The 15,466-nt window shown below is 40.6% G+C and overlaps 1 protein-coding gene across 1 annotated transcript in view; it reads left to right on the forward strand.

Moving 5' to 3' along the window:
* ror2 (receptor tyrosine kinase-like orphan receptor 2) overlaps positions 1-15,466 on the forward strand; it is a 44,913-nt gene that overhangs the window by 26,813 nt on the left and 2,634 nt on the right. Inside the window, exons 3-8 of the mRNA XM_034602749.1 lie at positions 4,849-5,136; positions 5,580-5,610; positions 10,696-10,817; positions 10,950-11,264; positions 12,067-12,321; positions 14,467-14,669. Of these exons, the coding sequence (XP_034458640.1) occupies positions 4,849-5,136; positions 5,580-5,610; positions 10,696-10,817; positions 10,950-11,264; positions 12,067-12,321; positions 14,467-14,669 (1,214 nt within the window). The remainder of the gene's footprint in view (positions 1-4,848; positions 5,137-5,579; positions 5,611-10,695; positions 10,818-10,949; positions 11,265-12,066; positions 12,322-14,466; positions 14,670-15,466) is intronic.

The following is a 15,466-nucleotide window of genomic DNA, read 5'->3' on the forward strand; positions in this document are numbered from 1 at the left end:
ATTTATTAAAGTCTTGTAGGAAAGCTGAAAAAGTGAGTTCTGTTGTCAGGTGTGATGCAGGAACTGATCTGGATTCATAGTACACACACACACACACACACACACACTAATTTCTAGTACTCAAGGAGTGTTTTACTATCACAAGAGAACTTGATAGCATCTATTCTTGCTGCAGGTCTCGTAAATGAGTTAACACATAGCTAATGCTGAGGATCAGTTGTTTTTGATTGGGGGGCTCTTCAATTGTATTAATTTTTCCCACTGGTTTAAAATGGCTGTCCTACTGTGCATTAGTCTTGAATGTGCACAAATTTGGAATACGAGTACTTCTTAAAGACACTTCACTCACTAACAGCCAACCCAGATCCAACTTTTGTGCAAAGGCACGTCATGTAGACTGTTAATTTGCTATGTAACCTTATGTTCCCTGACAATGTTCCTTCCCAGCAAGAGAAGTATTGCAGCATCTGTGTCAAGCTTCAGCATGTTGGTAGCTTCTCCGATGAAATGAAAATGGTGTACCAGCTCTTTTTATTTGACACAGTCTATAGAGGTTTCTGCTTTTACACCTGCAGTGGAGGTAGCCACGGAGCCAAATCAACTTCTGTATAAACGGGAAAGCCTGACGGGACGGGAGGCTGACACTGTTGTGTTACATGTCACGCCTCTGATTCCACACGAGTGACACGCTGCATAAAATCACACATGAGGCGGCAAATGCTGCCTTGTTTGGTTCAGTGTAAACAAACAAAGGCAACATAACCTCTTTACTGCAATGCAGAAGGACATGTGAAGACACTTTCTCCTCTTTGCTGCCTTTGCCTGAACCAGGCCCTTACTGCTTCACTGTCGCTGAGGACGAGGTGCGAACACTGAGATCTGAACACAGAAACGTTGTCCTTGTTTTTGTCTGATGATGCTCTTTGAGATCTGAGTCGAATCACCTGGAGTCTGCACTATCCTATAGTGAGTGAAACCAAAATACAGTAGGGGGAACCAAAACACCAACGTTAATTGGAGACTCTAAATAGTATGTAGGTGCGAATGTGAGTGTGAATGGTTGTGTGTCTCTGTGTTGGCCCTGTGATACACTGGTGACCTGTCCAGGGTGTACCCCTCCTCTTGCCCAGTGCCAGCTGGGATTGGCTCCAGCTCCCCCGCGTAAAGGATAGGCAGTATAGATGATGGAGGCATGCATGGATGTACAATCCAGTTTTGCCATTAAGCAGTCCTGGATATTTATTTAGAGTATGGCCGTATACCACCACACAAAACAAGTAGCTTTCAGACATTCACTGTACTCTGCAGAACCTCTGGACATTCTTTGGAGGGGTAGTATGTGAGAACACAAATGTCCGAGTGAGAGTGTTTGACTTTCTGTTGACTTTCTCTGGCCAGCCCCCAAGAAAAACTCATCAGAATGTCCAAATATATTAAGGCTCAATACCCAGCTACATGATATAAATCGGCAGCTGACGAGAAAAATTTGAAGGCTAGCTTTCACCTGTGTGTTTATTTTGTGTCTTGTGGGTTTAATTTTCAAACAGAGATTTTCTATACAAGTCTAATATCTCAAATGTCACAGCATCTCATCAGCACAAGACTGTACCATAACCCAGCGGTTGTCCTGTGCAGCCTTTGATTTAGTACTATCTTCTTTGAGGTTAGGGTAAACTCTGACTCATCCATTAAGTGTTTGTCATTTGCTGCATTCCTTAGTCATTCTCAAGACAAACTGATGGTCCACTGGACCTGGTGGTGGACAGGCTGTGGAAGCTTGACTAATTCATCAACAACTTCAACCTTGATATTTGAAGCAGCCATGCTTCCACAGTACCCATTATAGTCCTAGTTATTAAAGTCATAAAGTTGTTTGACCTTTAACCAGGAATGATGATGTCTGAATCCCACAGTGTCCCAGCATGCATGCTGCCACTAACTCTTTTGAATTGCATCACATTGAAAGAGAAAGGTGATGGATGTGTGTTGTAGCAGTGTTGTGTCTCCGATATGTAGCTTATCTATACTAATTATCACTTCATTTCACTAATAAAGACCATGCCGTTTACATCTTCATCTACAAAGATGATGCTAATTATATAAAAAAGATTTATTAAATGTCGAGGTTATGAAGGGTTTGATAAGGATCAGTCTTCGAGGGATGAATGACTGTCAAAGATGGAAGAATGAAAGGGCGTCGTTGAGGCCCTATGAGGCCAATTGTGATTTTTGAATATGGGCTACACACAAAGATTTGATTGAATGATTAAGTAATTGATTGATGGATGGATGGATGCAGAGGAAGAGGCAGAGGATTTCAATGGTTTGGTCTTTCTGTATTTGAGATTTAAGGATTCAGGAACCTTTTTAGGGCTCCAGAAAAAACAAAGAGGTATATGAGAAAGTAGTTATAGACCTTTGATTATCATATAGAGGTGAGGGTGAGAAATGGAAAGGGTAGCATCAGCATTTAAATGAAAAAGTTGAAATCACTGATAGAGGAAGTTCTCAGGCCCCGTACACACCTGGTATTATTAACATGTGGCGCCGGTATGTATTTCCACATACACAGAGGACGTGAGTTGAGTAAGCGGTCCTTCAATGTGGCTACGGCAACATTCGTGTTCACACTGCTGAAAGAATGTGGACATATGTGGCCCAGACCACCTCCGAACGTGGCCTGGTGTGATCGGATCACAAAAGCCCCATGTTAATACCAGGTGTGTACTGGTTCCTATTTTGAGAATATAGGTGGAGGTGATGAAGCTGTTTAGGTCAAGGGAGGATATTCAGGTTACAGAGTTGTGAAAAGTTTTGGAACAGCTTTATCCTGAGTGATAGGAAAAAAAGAGTTTCCGCAGCAGAGATGTTTATGATAGCCTCTTGGGATGTGGTGATTTGATTTGAGAAGTTGAGGTTTCAGTGAAGATGTTGGTTGAACATGGCGGGGTCAGTGCTGCTTGGGAATCTGAGTCGAGTGACTTTGAATTCTTGAAAGGGGAAATTGTATTATCACTAGATTCCTGTGGGTCAGCATACCCTCAATATACAGTCAAAGATGTAATCACCGCTGCATGTCAGCTGTTTTATCTTTCATTTTCTGCCCTGCCCTCACACCTCTCTCATTCGGAGTTGCACTACATCCCCTAATGACAGATGAAGACGTTTTAATTAAAGAGCTGCCTTGTGACATCACTCATCTACAGCGTGCTGAGGACAGCTATGCTGCGGCCAGGTTGGGAAGCTGGGCACAGATTTCAGTTTTCCATTGCGTAAACCCCAGAGCCTGGCTGCTGCTCAAAATGCAGATGGTATTAGCCAGTGTGTGTGTCTGTGTGTGTGTGTGTGTGTGTGTGTGTGTCTGTGTGTGTGTTTATCTCCTTATTCAGTAATGTCCATAGCTAACAGGACTGGGAATAAACTTTCCTGCATTATCTCTGCAGTGCTGAGGTCCTTTCAAAACCGATTCATACTCTAACTGACTAAAGTCCAAGACTGAATCTGAGACCACTGCATTGCATGATTTCAGCCAGAGACACTTGCTGTTTGTCAAGAAAGACTTCATAAATATTAGCAGAGAGATCAACAACCTTCCCCACTCAAAAAAGAGAAGAAAAATAAAAGAGTCACTACGAACCACCATCTTGAATATGCAGCAAGCATGTTACAATTTCCCTTCAATGCTACTGAGGTGTAGTGCAGCATTATTGTCTCTCAGATGAACATACAGCTTCTTGATCTAAGGGAAGTAAGTTGCTACGCTCTCACTATTATCAATCTTAATGGAAATAAAATATATTATCAATGGGTTTTTTTTCCCAATCATTTCTTACTCCAAGGTTTTTTCAAGGCAGAATTGTTTGAATCAACAGTTGGTGAGTAGCCAGCAACCGTTCAGGCCTCCGGAGAGAGGAAACAGTTCTGGAGTCATTTTCCAATTGGAATGTGAGTGGCTCACTGCCCAGTCTTGAGTGGTCTGCTAATGTTTTTGCTTTCATCCTTGTATACCTGCGTTTTCTTTCCTTTTTGTCTCTTTCGTTCTAAAGGACATTTATCCAGCTTTATTTCACCTACTGTTGTTACTGTCCAACTAAACCCTGTGAGAGATGAGGGAGAAATGGGACCAGTCGTAGGTGGTGGAGGAGTTCTATTGGTCCATTAATTTAGCACATTTTCAAGGAAACAAAAAATAAAAGAGTGAGAAAAAATAATAAGAAATCACTAGCTTCGTTTTTATTCTGATTCATTAGTAGGAGTGCAGGAAGAACTCAATCATTTTACTTATTCGACTTAAATAAAAGTGCAAATAAATAGAAACATATTTACCCAAGTAAAAGTAAAGGTACCACATTAACTTTTCAACTTGAGTAAAAGTATGTAAGTACTGGATTATAAATACACGTGAAGTATTAAAAGTAAAAGTAGCCTACTTTCCAAGTGTAGCCTATTCCCTAATGTGACGGTATACTACATCATTATGTGTGAATGTGAATTTTCTTTGATTATATTCATTATCATACTTTACAGTACATAAATCTGGTTGTGGGTGATTGTTAAACAAATGACACAGTGCAATTTCCTACACAGAAAATTGATAAGATCCTCAACATGGTCTGCCCACAGCTGTGTATTTGTATTTATGTTTTTTTGTTTGTTGGAGGAGGAGGAAGTCCATGTGGTTGCAAACCTTTTTGGCACGAGCACGTCACCTAAGTTAATTGTCCGTTTATGACAGGTCTCTACCTGAAATAATGCTCTGCACTGTTAATGTAACAAGTCTATAGACCCCATTTTCCCGGGTCTAATGCTTCCTCCAAACTTCTAACAATAGTGTTTAATCTCATTAAGGTTATTTCCTGGAGTTCCAGGAGCAAGTCAACAACATCACCCACTTCCAGGGCCAGACAGCCACACTGCACTGCAAAGTGACAGGAAACCCACGACCGTCCATCCGCTGGCTGAAGAATGATGCCCCTGTGGTCCAGGAGCAGGGACGTATAACCATCCGCAAGACAGAGGCTGGATCAAAGCTCCGCATCCAGGACCTGGACACTACAGACACTGGCTATTATCAGTGTGTCGCCTCCAACTCACTCAAGGTCATCTCTGCCACAGGCGTGCTGTACGTCAAACTTGGTAAGGTTCTCATTACTTATACATTGACCTAGTAATTTAACCATATGTACAAAATGTTGAAGGTTTATTGTTTGACTAACTGTATACACAGTAAGTGATGAATAAGTGAAGCACAGTCCTTTATGCTTCACCTTATCATGATGAAATAAATGAACCATCTGCATTTAGACTGGTTCTGTTGAAGCCTCACTTTCAGTATACAATTCTGTTTGACACCAGGCAGGACATTTCATGGAAACATTTCAAATCAATTAACTGTACACAGATAGTGCTTCTGCAGGAAAAACAGAGAGAGAGGGTATCCCATTTGTTTTCTCAGTTAGCCACCCATCAGGACTGAAACAACTGGAGGAACTGTGGAAATGCAAAAACAGAAAGAGCCCCATTTACGTTTGTTGACACAATTTGAATGTTTTCCTTATGTTGTTATTTTGGCTCCACAGGACTGATGCCCACACAGGGCCCAGATGAATCGTAAGTGCACACCTTATACAGATTCATGTGTTTGTCAGAGTATGTGTGAATAAATGTCCCAACAGCTACGGAAAGATGAACCTTCCAAATTAAGAATCTTTTCATCAGAAAAGTTGCAAAAACTTCTCAAGCCACTCCTGCAGTTTACCCATTTCAGTATTTATGAATGGCACATTTTATCGAACATAGGCTTCTTCTATCACAATCAAAGCACAGAAAAGTAATTTTACAATCATCAAATCGGGGAGAAGTAAGTTTCATTCTAGGAGGATTTGAAGAGGTTCTGTGCTGTTGATTTGTTATTATGTGTGCATGCATGAGCAGCATCAAATATACCAATCAGTGATTCAAAAACCAATCATAAATGTTAACCAAGGAACCCGCTTTCATTACATTAACTGATTATGTAAAAGAACAGTATGTTTTTTTAGGTCCAGGTTTCCGGTAAAACTGCAAATGATACCTATGGAGAACATTAGAGACTGAAACTAGTGTAAACGGGATGAGTAGAATACCTACCAAACAACCTTATACCTACCAAACAACCTTATACCTACCAAACAACCTTATACCTACCAAACAACCTTATACCTACCAAACAACCTTACACATGCATTGTATTATCTTTGCATAGAGATATGAAAGGGATAGTTTTATAGTGCTTTGTTTTTGGTGCAATCAGATGCCTGTTAGAATATCAGTCTGCAAGTTGATTTATGAACATTAACCTTGTTTGCAAAATAATCTGTACTATATTAAAATCCCTAAATAATGACAAAGGATCCGTGATATCTATTTTAGTATTTGTAATATGAAAAAAAGTAGTCAATTTCTGTATTTTATTCTCACAATAAATCAATTTATATTAGTCCAATTTAGTAAAAGTACTTTTTATTTGAGTTATACTTTTTGGGCTTGCAGTAAATAGGGGCGGGCCAGGTGGGACCTAATGTAACTGTACCTTTTGTAATGTTTAAGTAGCTTGTATATAAATATATCCAGACATTTGGCCACAGTAGTTTTTTTTATCAAGCCATAATCAGAAAACGGTTATTAAAATAGTACATCAAAATAAAATCAATAACAAGCAGTGATCGATCACAAAATTAAATCAAGAAGGAATACATGTAAAATAATCAATAAACAATCATTCAAAATGCACTTTGAAAACATTTAAAATCTTTTAGATCTTGATAATAAAGTCAAATATCTCATTGAATTAATCAGCAAAATCACCATCCACATTGCTCAAATCCTCATTCCGCAAACAAAGTGTGATCCAACAGAAAGCCTGTGTTCTTTAGCAGAACAAACCTTGAATCAGATACGATTCTAACTTAGTTAGTCTTCAGGGTAAAAGTGAAAAGGATATGGAAAAAAGGTCAAATAGAAAACTAAAAGATTTCTCCAAACAGTCATAAAAAGTGAGTTCAGTAACTCTTAAACCCTCTTAAAACTTCTTACACTGTTTGCTCCTCTGGCCCTGTGCTTTGAAACATTATATTACCAAATTTAGACATTTCTGCTAAACTTCCAACAACCCATTTTTTTGTACTTTCACTCTGAATAATGTCTTGTTTGCACTTTCCTGAGATGTTTGTCTGTTCAGGAAATACAAAGTTGATGGAAACAGCCTGTGTTCCCAGAACACACTTATACGCCTCATCTAGGATTCACAGAGTTCATAAAAAGGTCTTACTCCATGTTTCATCAGCACTTGAAAAACAAAGAGTTGAGCTCTGCACCCAGAGATTCCGACCCCCCCCCCCACCCCCCACTCTTATTCAATTTGATGAGTCCCAGCCCCCACTGCTACAGAGGGCTGTTTGCCTGTTTATTCCAAATGTATTCATATTGTCCACATTGCACCAAATTCACCGCTGCACCTCCTGGGCTCATAGGAGCAACACACCATTGACACCCATGCATGGACATATTCTTTGCATTAGTAGGAGTAGTAAAGTGCCTGTTCTAAACGGGCCTGTTTGCTTGGCCTGTGTTAATGCTCTGGAGTCTACCACAGAATTATTCCTTTACATTGGTGAGTCCTCCTCAAACTGTTCTACAATATACAAGTCACTTTTGTATTGTCTGTGTGCTTGACGTTGTGTGGAGAGTTCTTTTATATACAATCTATAGTTCAGGGTGAAGTTAAAAAACGTAATGTTCATCCTTCCTGGTTTATCTGCAATGAAGATTTTATAGACAATCTTATTCGTAAAATAAAACTAATTTTCTCAATTATTGTTCACATATGTGGCTTAAATATAAGGTTGAATGATTGACCTAAGTGGTTTTATTTTTTCATACATTGCATGTTGGCTATTTCAGAGGTCTGTTCAGCAATCAACCCAAGTTCCAAAACTTTTCAAAATGAAAGCTCTATAATTCTGCTCAGTATAGAGTTTGTTCAAGTATTGCAGCAACAAAATACAAGTTGTGCTTTTATGGAATAGGGCTCTTAACCTCTGATTTCTTTGGGTTGATGTTTGGTTATATTCATTATCATTATTACGCCAGTATATTAACTGAGTGGTGTTACTACTTAGCACCAGTAAGTATTTGCATTTTTCTCTGCCAGACGAGGAGGTGGGTTATGGAGCTACCTATCCTGAACTATTGTAAATTGTGTTTTCACCTCATTGGTCTAGGGTCAGGTTTGGTTCCAGATTATGTTAATTGGGGTAAGGATTCAAGTTTTAGGTTTAGACTCCAGATTAGACAAGCAAAGCAACCCTTTCCTTTATCAGACAAGCTGAAGGTTTGTAGTGGTAAAAGGTATTAGAAGGTGGGTTTTTAGCAACTGACTGTAGTTAGTAGAAATCCTCAGAAGTGTAGAAGTGCAAATGTATGTGTTTGTAGTATTACAAGTGGCTGCCCAAAGCTAAAATGGGCATGTAAAGACATGTCAGCTACCTCCATTGCTTTGTCTGACTATTAGAGGTGGTGAAGACCTTGTGCTACGCTGCACTGAGTGATGCAGCCAATGATGAGGGTAGCAGGACATTTTCCTCTCTCTCTCTCTTGCGGGTTTGACTCACCAGCACGAGGCTCAGAATAAATTCCTCAGCCAACAGTCAGACACTAGTCAGTAGTTTGCATGAGCTTGCTCTGAACTAGAAAGAATGCTGATTCATGTCCTCAGTCAGACCAACAGTTTCTGAATGAATCTCATCAGCCAACAATGTGATTCCTTTAATGTCTTATAGCTAGAGTCAGGGAGTATGGGGCTTCAGGAATAGCTGGTATTCATTTACATTGTGTAGTTATTCAGAAATGTCAAATGTAACGTAGTGACAATATCAGTATGAGCTAACTGGTGTCCTTCGTAGAATTATTAATTAGAACCGTAACTTAAAACTGCCAATTATTTTTTCAATTAATCCGTTATTGTTTTCATTTGTCTAGATTTGTGTGACCAACCAACTGATAGCAATTATTCATAAACATTTCAAAATTCTACCTAAATGTCCAGCAAAATTTTGATTCAACTGTAAAGTTGTGTTCATATCGACATGAGCCCAGCATGAAAAGTGCAGCCTCCCTCATTCAGCAGTTCACCAGGGGCTCAGACTGAGGCCAAGGTTCAACCAGGCTCAGCTTGTGCTCCTTTGCTCCATGACTTTGTAATGTGAACACTGTATTTCACAGCTGCTGCCATGACAACTTCCCAGTGTGCAGTGTGTTAGCATGATAACCCTGTAACATCATGGGTCTGTGACTCGGTTCTTCCTGGATCATATTTCACATAAATCCAAAACAACATCACCCACCAAATTAGCTCTTTTGCATTGTTATGATGCTGATCCTGTCCTTTTGATTTCTACATCCAGTCCCTCCAGGTTCACCCCTCACACATGGCCTGGCAGTCCTGTCAAACTATTTTTGTGGCTGTAGTTGGTCTACAGTTGGTCCTTTCAAAACCTGTTTGGACAGGAAAAGAAAGGATCCAAGGGGGATACTTCAAATAAAAGACACCATGAGCACTTTTGTCTATTAGTAAGTTGTGGTGTGCAGTAAGATATATATACCAGCTTCTGGGTCAAACTCAAAACAGACTTAGTCAGTAAAGTCCAGATTCAAATGCTGGTTAAAATAGAACAATGTGAACAACAAGAGTCATTGTCAATATGTATTCCCATACCCAGCAGCTGAATGAAATTACGTGTGCCGTGTAAATCTGATTGTGGGTAATGAAAAGAGAAAAGACTCCCAGCGTCCTATGTGCTGGTAGCAGGGCAGAGCAGCCAGGCCATCATCAGCTGGTTTTACTGCAGGCAGGTTTTTACTTTGTGCTTTGGCCTCAGCCTGTTTGCTTTGTGGACTTGAGTCCTGCACAAACAGAACTTATGATTGACTTTAGCAAAGATCCAAGTTTGAAAATAAGATTAGGCTTAAAGATCCAGTTTGGAAGATTGAGTTGAAAGGGTTATCATCTAAATTGTATGAATTGTTGTTTTCTTTACCTTAGAATGGACCCTTTATATTATAATACTTTAAATATACACCGGGAGCGGATCCTCTCTACGGAGGCAGCAATGTTTTTTTTACAGTAGCCCAGACTGGACAAACTAAACACCATTTGAGATACATACTTCAGTATGGTGCTCTGTTCAAGTATAAGCAGATGGTTGTGTATGGGAGGAAATTAAATACTGAGGACACCATACAAGGTCGTCCTGTCAGCAGAGATCTCGTGGGTGTTGAATGCTTCGTGGAAGGTGCTGACTCCATGTAAGAAGGCCTCTGGTGGACCCCATTGGATAAGCAGTGTCTTTGCTGTTCTGGGGTTGGATCCTCAGCATCCACTTCTTGTGACATTGGCTCGGACCAATGCTACAATGCCACTGCTACTTCACCTCTTTATCCTTCTCCTTACTGATATGTTGTGAAAGAGCTGTTTTTAAAAAACATTTTAATTTGTTAAAATTACACTTGTAGGTGCAAAGTTGTTCACTGCCCCTGATCCCATGACTCTAGACCCCCAGCAGCCCTCACAACCAGGCAAATAAACTGCCCTGGGCCATCTTCTGTGGGCACTAATGAGATATTTGAGGAAACAGCATTGTTTGTTTTTCTTTTTAGGTCACTTGAAAAAGGTTTCTGCCAGCCATACCGAGGCATCGCCTGTGCTCGCTTCATTGGCAACCAGAGCATCTATGTTGAGTCCCTGCAGATGCAGGGGGAGAGTGAAAACCGGATCACTGGTAAGATAACCCACACATTAGTTGACATACTTGAGTCGTTAATAAACAATTATATTGTAATTCTTCGATTTCTGAGTCCATATAGGCAAGATCGAAATGGTTCAACCAGGTGTCTCTTTCTTCTCTCCAAAGCTGCTTTCACTATGATTGGTACGTCCACCCACCTGTCGGATCAGTGCTCCAGGTTTGCCATCCCATCCTTCTGCTACTACGTCTTCCCTCTGTGTGACGAAGGCTCTCGGGTCCCCCGGCGCCGTCAGCTCTGTCGGGATGAGTGCGAGGCCCTGGAGAATGACCTGTGCCACGCAGAGTACACCATCGCCCGATCCAATCCCATGATCCTCATGCAACTGAAGCTCCCCAGCTGCCACCTACTGCCACGACCAGGCACGCTTGATGCTGCGTCCTGCATGAGGATTGGAGTGCCACCAGAAAAACTAGGTCCATGTAGGTAGATGCTATGGCATGCGTACACACACACACACACACGCATTACAATTATTGATTTAAAACACATCGCTCATAAAATCAAGGAAAAATGCATTATTGTAATACTAAATGGAGTTGGTCAAACCACCATTTGATCTTACCTGTTTGATGCAACTCAAAAGTACAAAGGAATCACATCCAGCCCAAGAACAAGCAACCAATCACTGTTTGTAAAAGCTTCAGCTTTGATGTCACCTCAGAGTTTTAAGGGATGTAGCCATGTGTTCAGTCTCAGAGAGGACTCTGAGGAGTTGGTATCGTAACCAAAACCCATGTTCACTTAAGTTTGAAATTTGTTATTTTACAACTTTGAGGATCATCATGAAATAAAATTTTTCCTGTGAAGTGGAACAGTTCAGAATTTGGGGAAATATGCTGATTTGCTTTATTTCTGAGAGTGAGATAAGGAAGATGGATATCTATTGTGTAAAGTACAGAGCTGGAGTCAGGATGTGGTTTGCTTAGCTTAGGATTTTTTGGAAAGAAAATAAGCATATTTCCCTAAATATTGACATACTCCATCCAAAGCATTAGTTTGCAACTTGAAGCTCCAAAATGTGAAATGTTAGAATGTGAAGTGCACAGAAACACTGGGTAATACAGTCCTATTCAAATTGTGAGCATGGTTTATAAAGCTGCACACCTCAGAGCTGTCCTGGTATGCCACACACTGAACTGAATCCACAATCATTGTACACAAGGTAAGTCACCTCTCTCATAGTGTTTGAGTATCCTCACTGTGTCACTGTCTGCTTTACAGATTCCCCCGAAGACCACATCTGCTACAATGAAAGTGGGGCTGAATACAGGGGCACCGTCAGCATCACTAGATCTGGTCACCCCTGCCAGCCATGGAGCTCTCAGTACCCTCACAGTCACCATCTGTCCCAGGAGTACCCCGAGCTCTGGGGAAGTCACAACTTCTGTCGTAACCCAGGAGGCCAGATGCAGGCCCCCTGGTGCTTCACCTTGGACCCACATGTCAGGGTGGACCTGTGTGACATCCAATCCTGCAGTAAGTCCGAGTGTTTACCACAAATAACCAGTAAATGACACAAAACAAGAGGGGCATACCATCAGTATGTACAGAGTGTAGGATCTGCCAGAGTGGGATTTCATTTCTAAGTTACACAAGGTAGTGGCAGTGCATCATTGAGAGCTGTATTAGTTCAAATCAATATATGCTAGTGCGGAGTGGTATCTGTTGTAAGAGTCAGTATATGACACTGAACTGAGACTGACATATCATATCACTTTACTATCGACACTGCTGCAGAACAGAGGACCCACTGATGGCACTTTTCTCGCCCAGGCCTACTTAACAGAACAGTAAAAGCCAAGGTTTAAATGTTTTCACATTTGCAATCTTTATGGTTAAGTTTGACAGAATTTCCTCCAGGGTCATGTTGGGAGCTGATGGTGGTAAATCTGTTCCTACATTTTGACCATTCAAATTATTGTAACAATACTTCTCTACTGGAACGTTTTGTGAACTAAAGTATCACATTATCGCTGTGGGTGTATAACTGCTGTGATGTAGGAGGTTCTTTGGTCAACATGTATGGGGCAGCACAGTTTAGTGTTACTGATTGGTTGTGTGTGTGAATGTCACACCTTTTAAAAAAGTGCACGTCTGAACAACAGAAGCTGCTGCCTTGAGTTGACCAGATCAGGCTGTTTATTCCATCATTGTCACTCAGTGAATGTGTGAAAAGGAGTTCAGACATCATCTTTTGTCACGATTAGACCACCTGCATTCTTTCACAATGGAAGGGTGATGAAATAAGAGACTGTGGGTAGCAGCGTGGACTGTACAGCCCATCGGCGTGAGTCATTTTTCACCACACGCTTTGTAACATAATGCTGCAGTAGAATGAAGGATGTCCTGTGGCCACCCAGAGGCCAGAAAAGACCGTTCAGACACATTCGAGCAAATTTGTCCACATTTTCATTTGGACTACAGGTTGATATTGAGGTGTAGAAGCTGCTTCTTCCTGTGTCGCATGTCCCTGTTGCTGTTGGTAGTACATAGTTCATTCATAAGAAGGACCGCAGGGCCCACTCACACAGCAGACTGGGCTATCACCTGGGGCAGCTTTAAGAGGTCTTGGAACATTGTGAAGGTCAACACAAAGTTTACTTAAGACATTCTGAAAGCTCCCTCAAGTGTCTCTTTCCTACAACAGAGTATTAGACCCATATTGAAGAAAGAAAAGGCTTTTTAAAAAATCCCCTTAAATTAGAGAATAAAGTTGTAGGCTAATATTGAGAGGATAAAGTTGTAATATTACAAAAATAAAGTAGTAATTTATGAGAAAAAAGTAATAATGTTTATATATAATTTGATGAAAAAAGATTCCTGAGTCAAAGTCCTGATTCATATAATAATGTGGAGCTGAAGATTCCATATTTCGTTATTTGAGAAACCTATAGGTTACTAAAGTAAACCTTGAATTGGCTCATTACAGAGTACTGTACAACACAGTTTGCGCAGCATGTAATCAATAACATTTCGTAGCCTACAGTGTCTCTATAAGTGTTTCTGCTGGTAGCTCACAGCCACAATAAACAGGGCCTCCATTAAACACCACTGACGTCAGAACCACCACATCAGTTATGTTACTAATGTGCAATTCTGGGGTTTAGGACCCCAGTTAACTCACACTATCAATGCACTTGAATTAATTGCCAGTACCTCTATCATATTTGGCCAATTTACAGAAGTTTAGATGAGGTAATTTGACTGGAGACTGTAGAAATGCATCAGAACTGTGTTCCTCAGGGATCCTTGTCCTTTTTTACACTGTATATGCATCCTGATTTAAGCTTATTGTCAATATATATCTATCCTGTGTTTCTGTCTTTGTTTAATTTTTGTTCTAGTCCCTATGGGCCCTCAGTATTTTTTTCCATTAGTTCTTTGATTTGCTTTTCAGAGAACAGAGCACATTTGTTCCAGTAAGACTTTACCAGATGTAACTGAGTGGAATTTCATTCTTGCACCATGTGGAAGGATGTGGCTTTTAATGGGGATTATCCACAGTGACATTATTTTCACTTAAATAGCCAAATCAGGTTCTGATCAAGTGTTGTATGAACCCTCTTTCCACAGATAATTTGTTCAAATAATGACTATCTCTGTTACTCTGTTATCTTACAGAGCCTCCAGAGAACCCAAGAAAGGAGATACTGTTCATTTTAATCCCTGCAATTGCCATCCCATTGGTCATCGCTTGCCTCTTCTTTCTGGTGTGTATGTGTCGCACTAAGCAAAAGGCTTCGACTGACACACCACCTCGCCAGCTCAGCAGCTCACCCAGCCAGGACATGGAGCTCTCTCTCCTCAGTCAACAGAAACACCAGGTAATGCATACACACAGTGCACAGACTCTTTGATAAAGGGGTACTTCATTTATATTAACATTCTGATGAATAGCAGTGTTCTTACCAATATCAGCGGTGCATTCAAAGACGTAGTAGTCTTATTTATTTCTTAACAAAGACTTCTGGTAAAATAAATGACTATGCTGAAATTCAGTGTGGAATCTATTCCATGTGAACACAAGAGGAGTTGAAATAGCAAAGTCCTTTAAACCAGGTTTAAACTCACGCAACCCCTGTAAGGTGGGACTTTAAGACCTGAAGGCCCCTGTCATTTCAGTTAACTCTGCGTTTTGTGGTTCATTACCAAATCAATCAAATACCTGCATTTGTGGTATGTTACGCAGTGACATAAACAGAGTGAATCTACTCTTTACTTGGGGATTGTCATGATGGAGTTTACAGTGATGGTTCCTTTGAGAGTTGTAAAATTCCCTTTTCAGGTTATGATAAACCACTGTGACTAGGGTTCTGTTCAGACCTAGCATTAGTATGTGTCACCTCATGTGTCTCCTGTGACAACTTCAGATTTTCACTTCCTCCTCTATAAACACTTTCACATGTATGTGAAACACTGAGAAGTGTAAAAATAATTTGGGCTCATTATGAAACTGTAGCTGGTCAGATGACGTCAGCTGAATAGGAGTTTGTTCAATGTGGCTCAGGACACAATTATGTTCACACTGCTAAAAGAATGTGACCACAAGGATCCCAGACCCCCTCTGAACGTGTTCTGAGTGATAATATTAGGTCTGAACAGAGCCTGATTCTCAAAGTCA

The sequence above is a fragment of the Hippoglossus hippoglossus genome, chromosome 12 (genome assembly GCF_009819705.1).
Source record: "Hippoglossus hippoglossus isolate fHipHip1 chromosome 12, fHipHip1.pri, whole genome shotgun sequence".
NCBI classification, from domain to species: domain Eukaryota; kingdom Metazoa; phylum Chordata; class Actinopteri; order Pleuronectiformes; family Pleuronectidae; genus Hippoglossus; species Hippoglossus hippoglossus.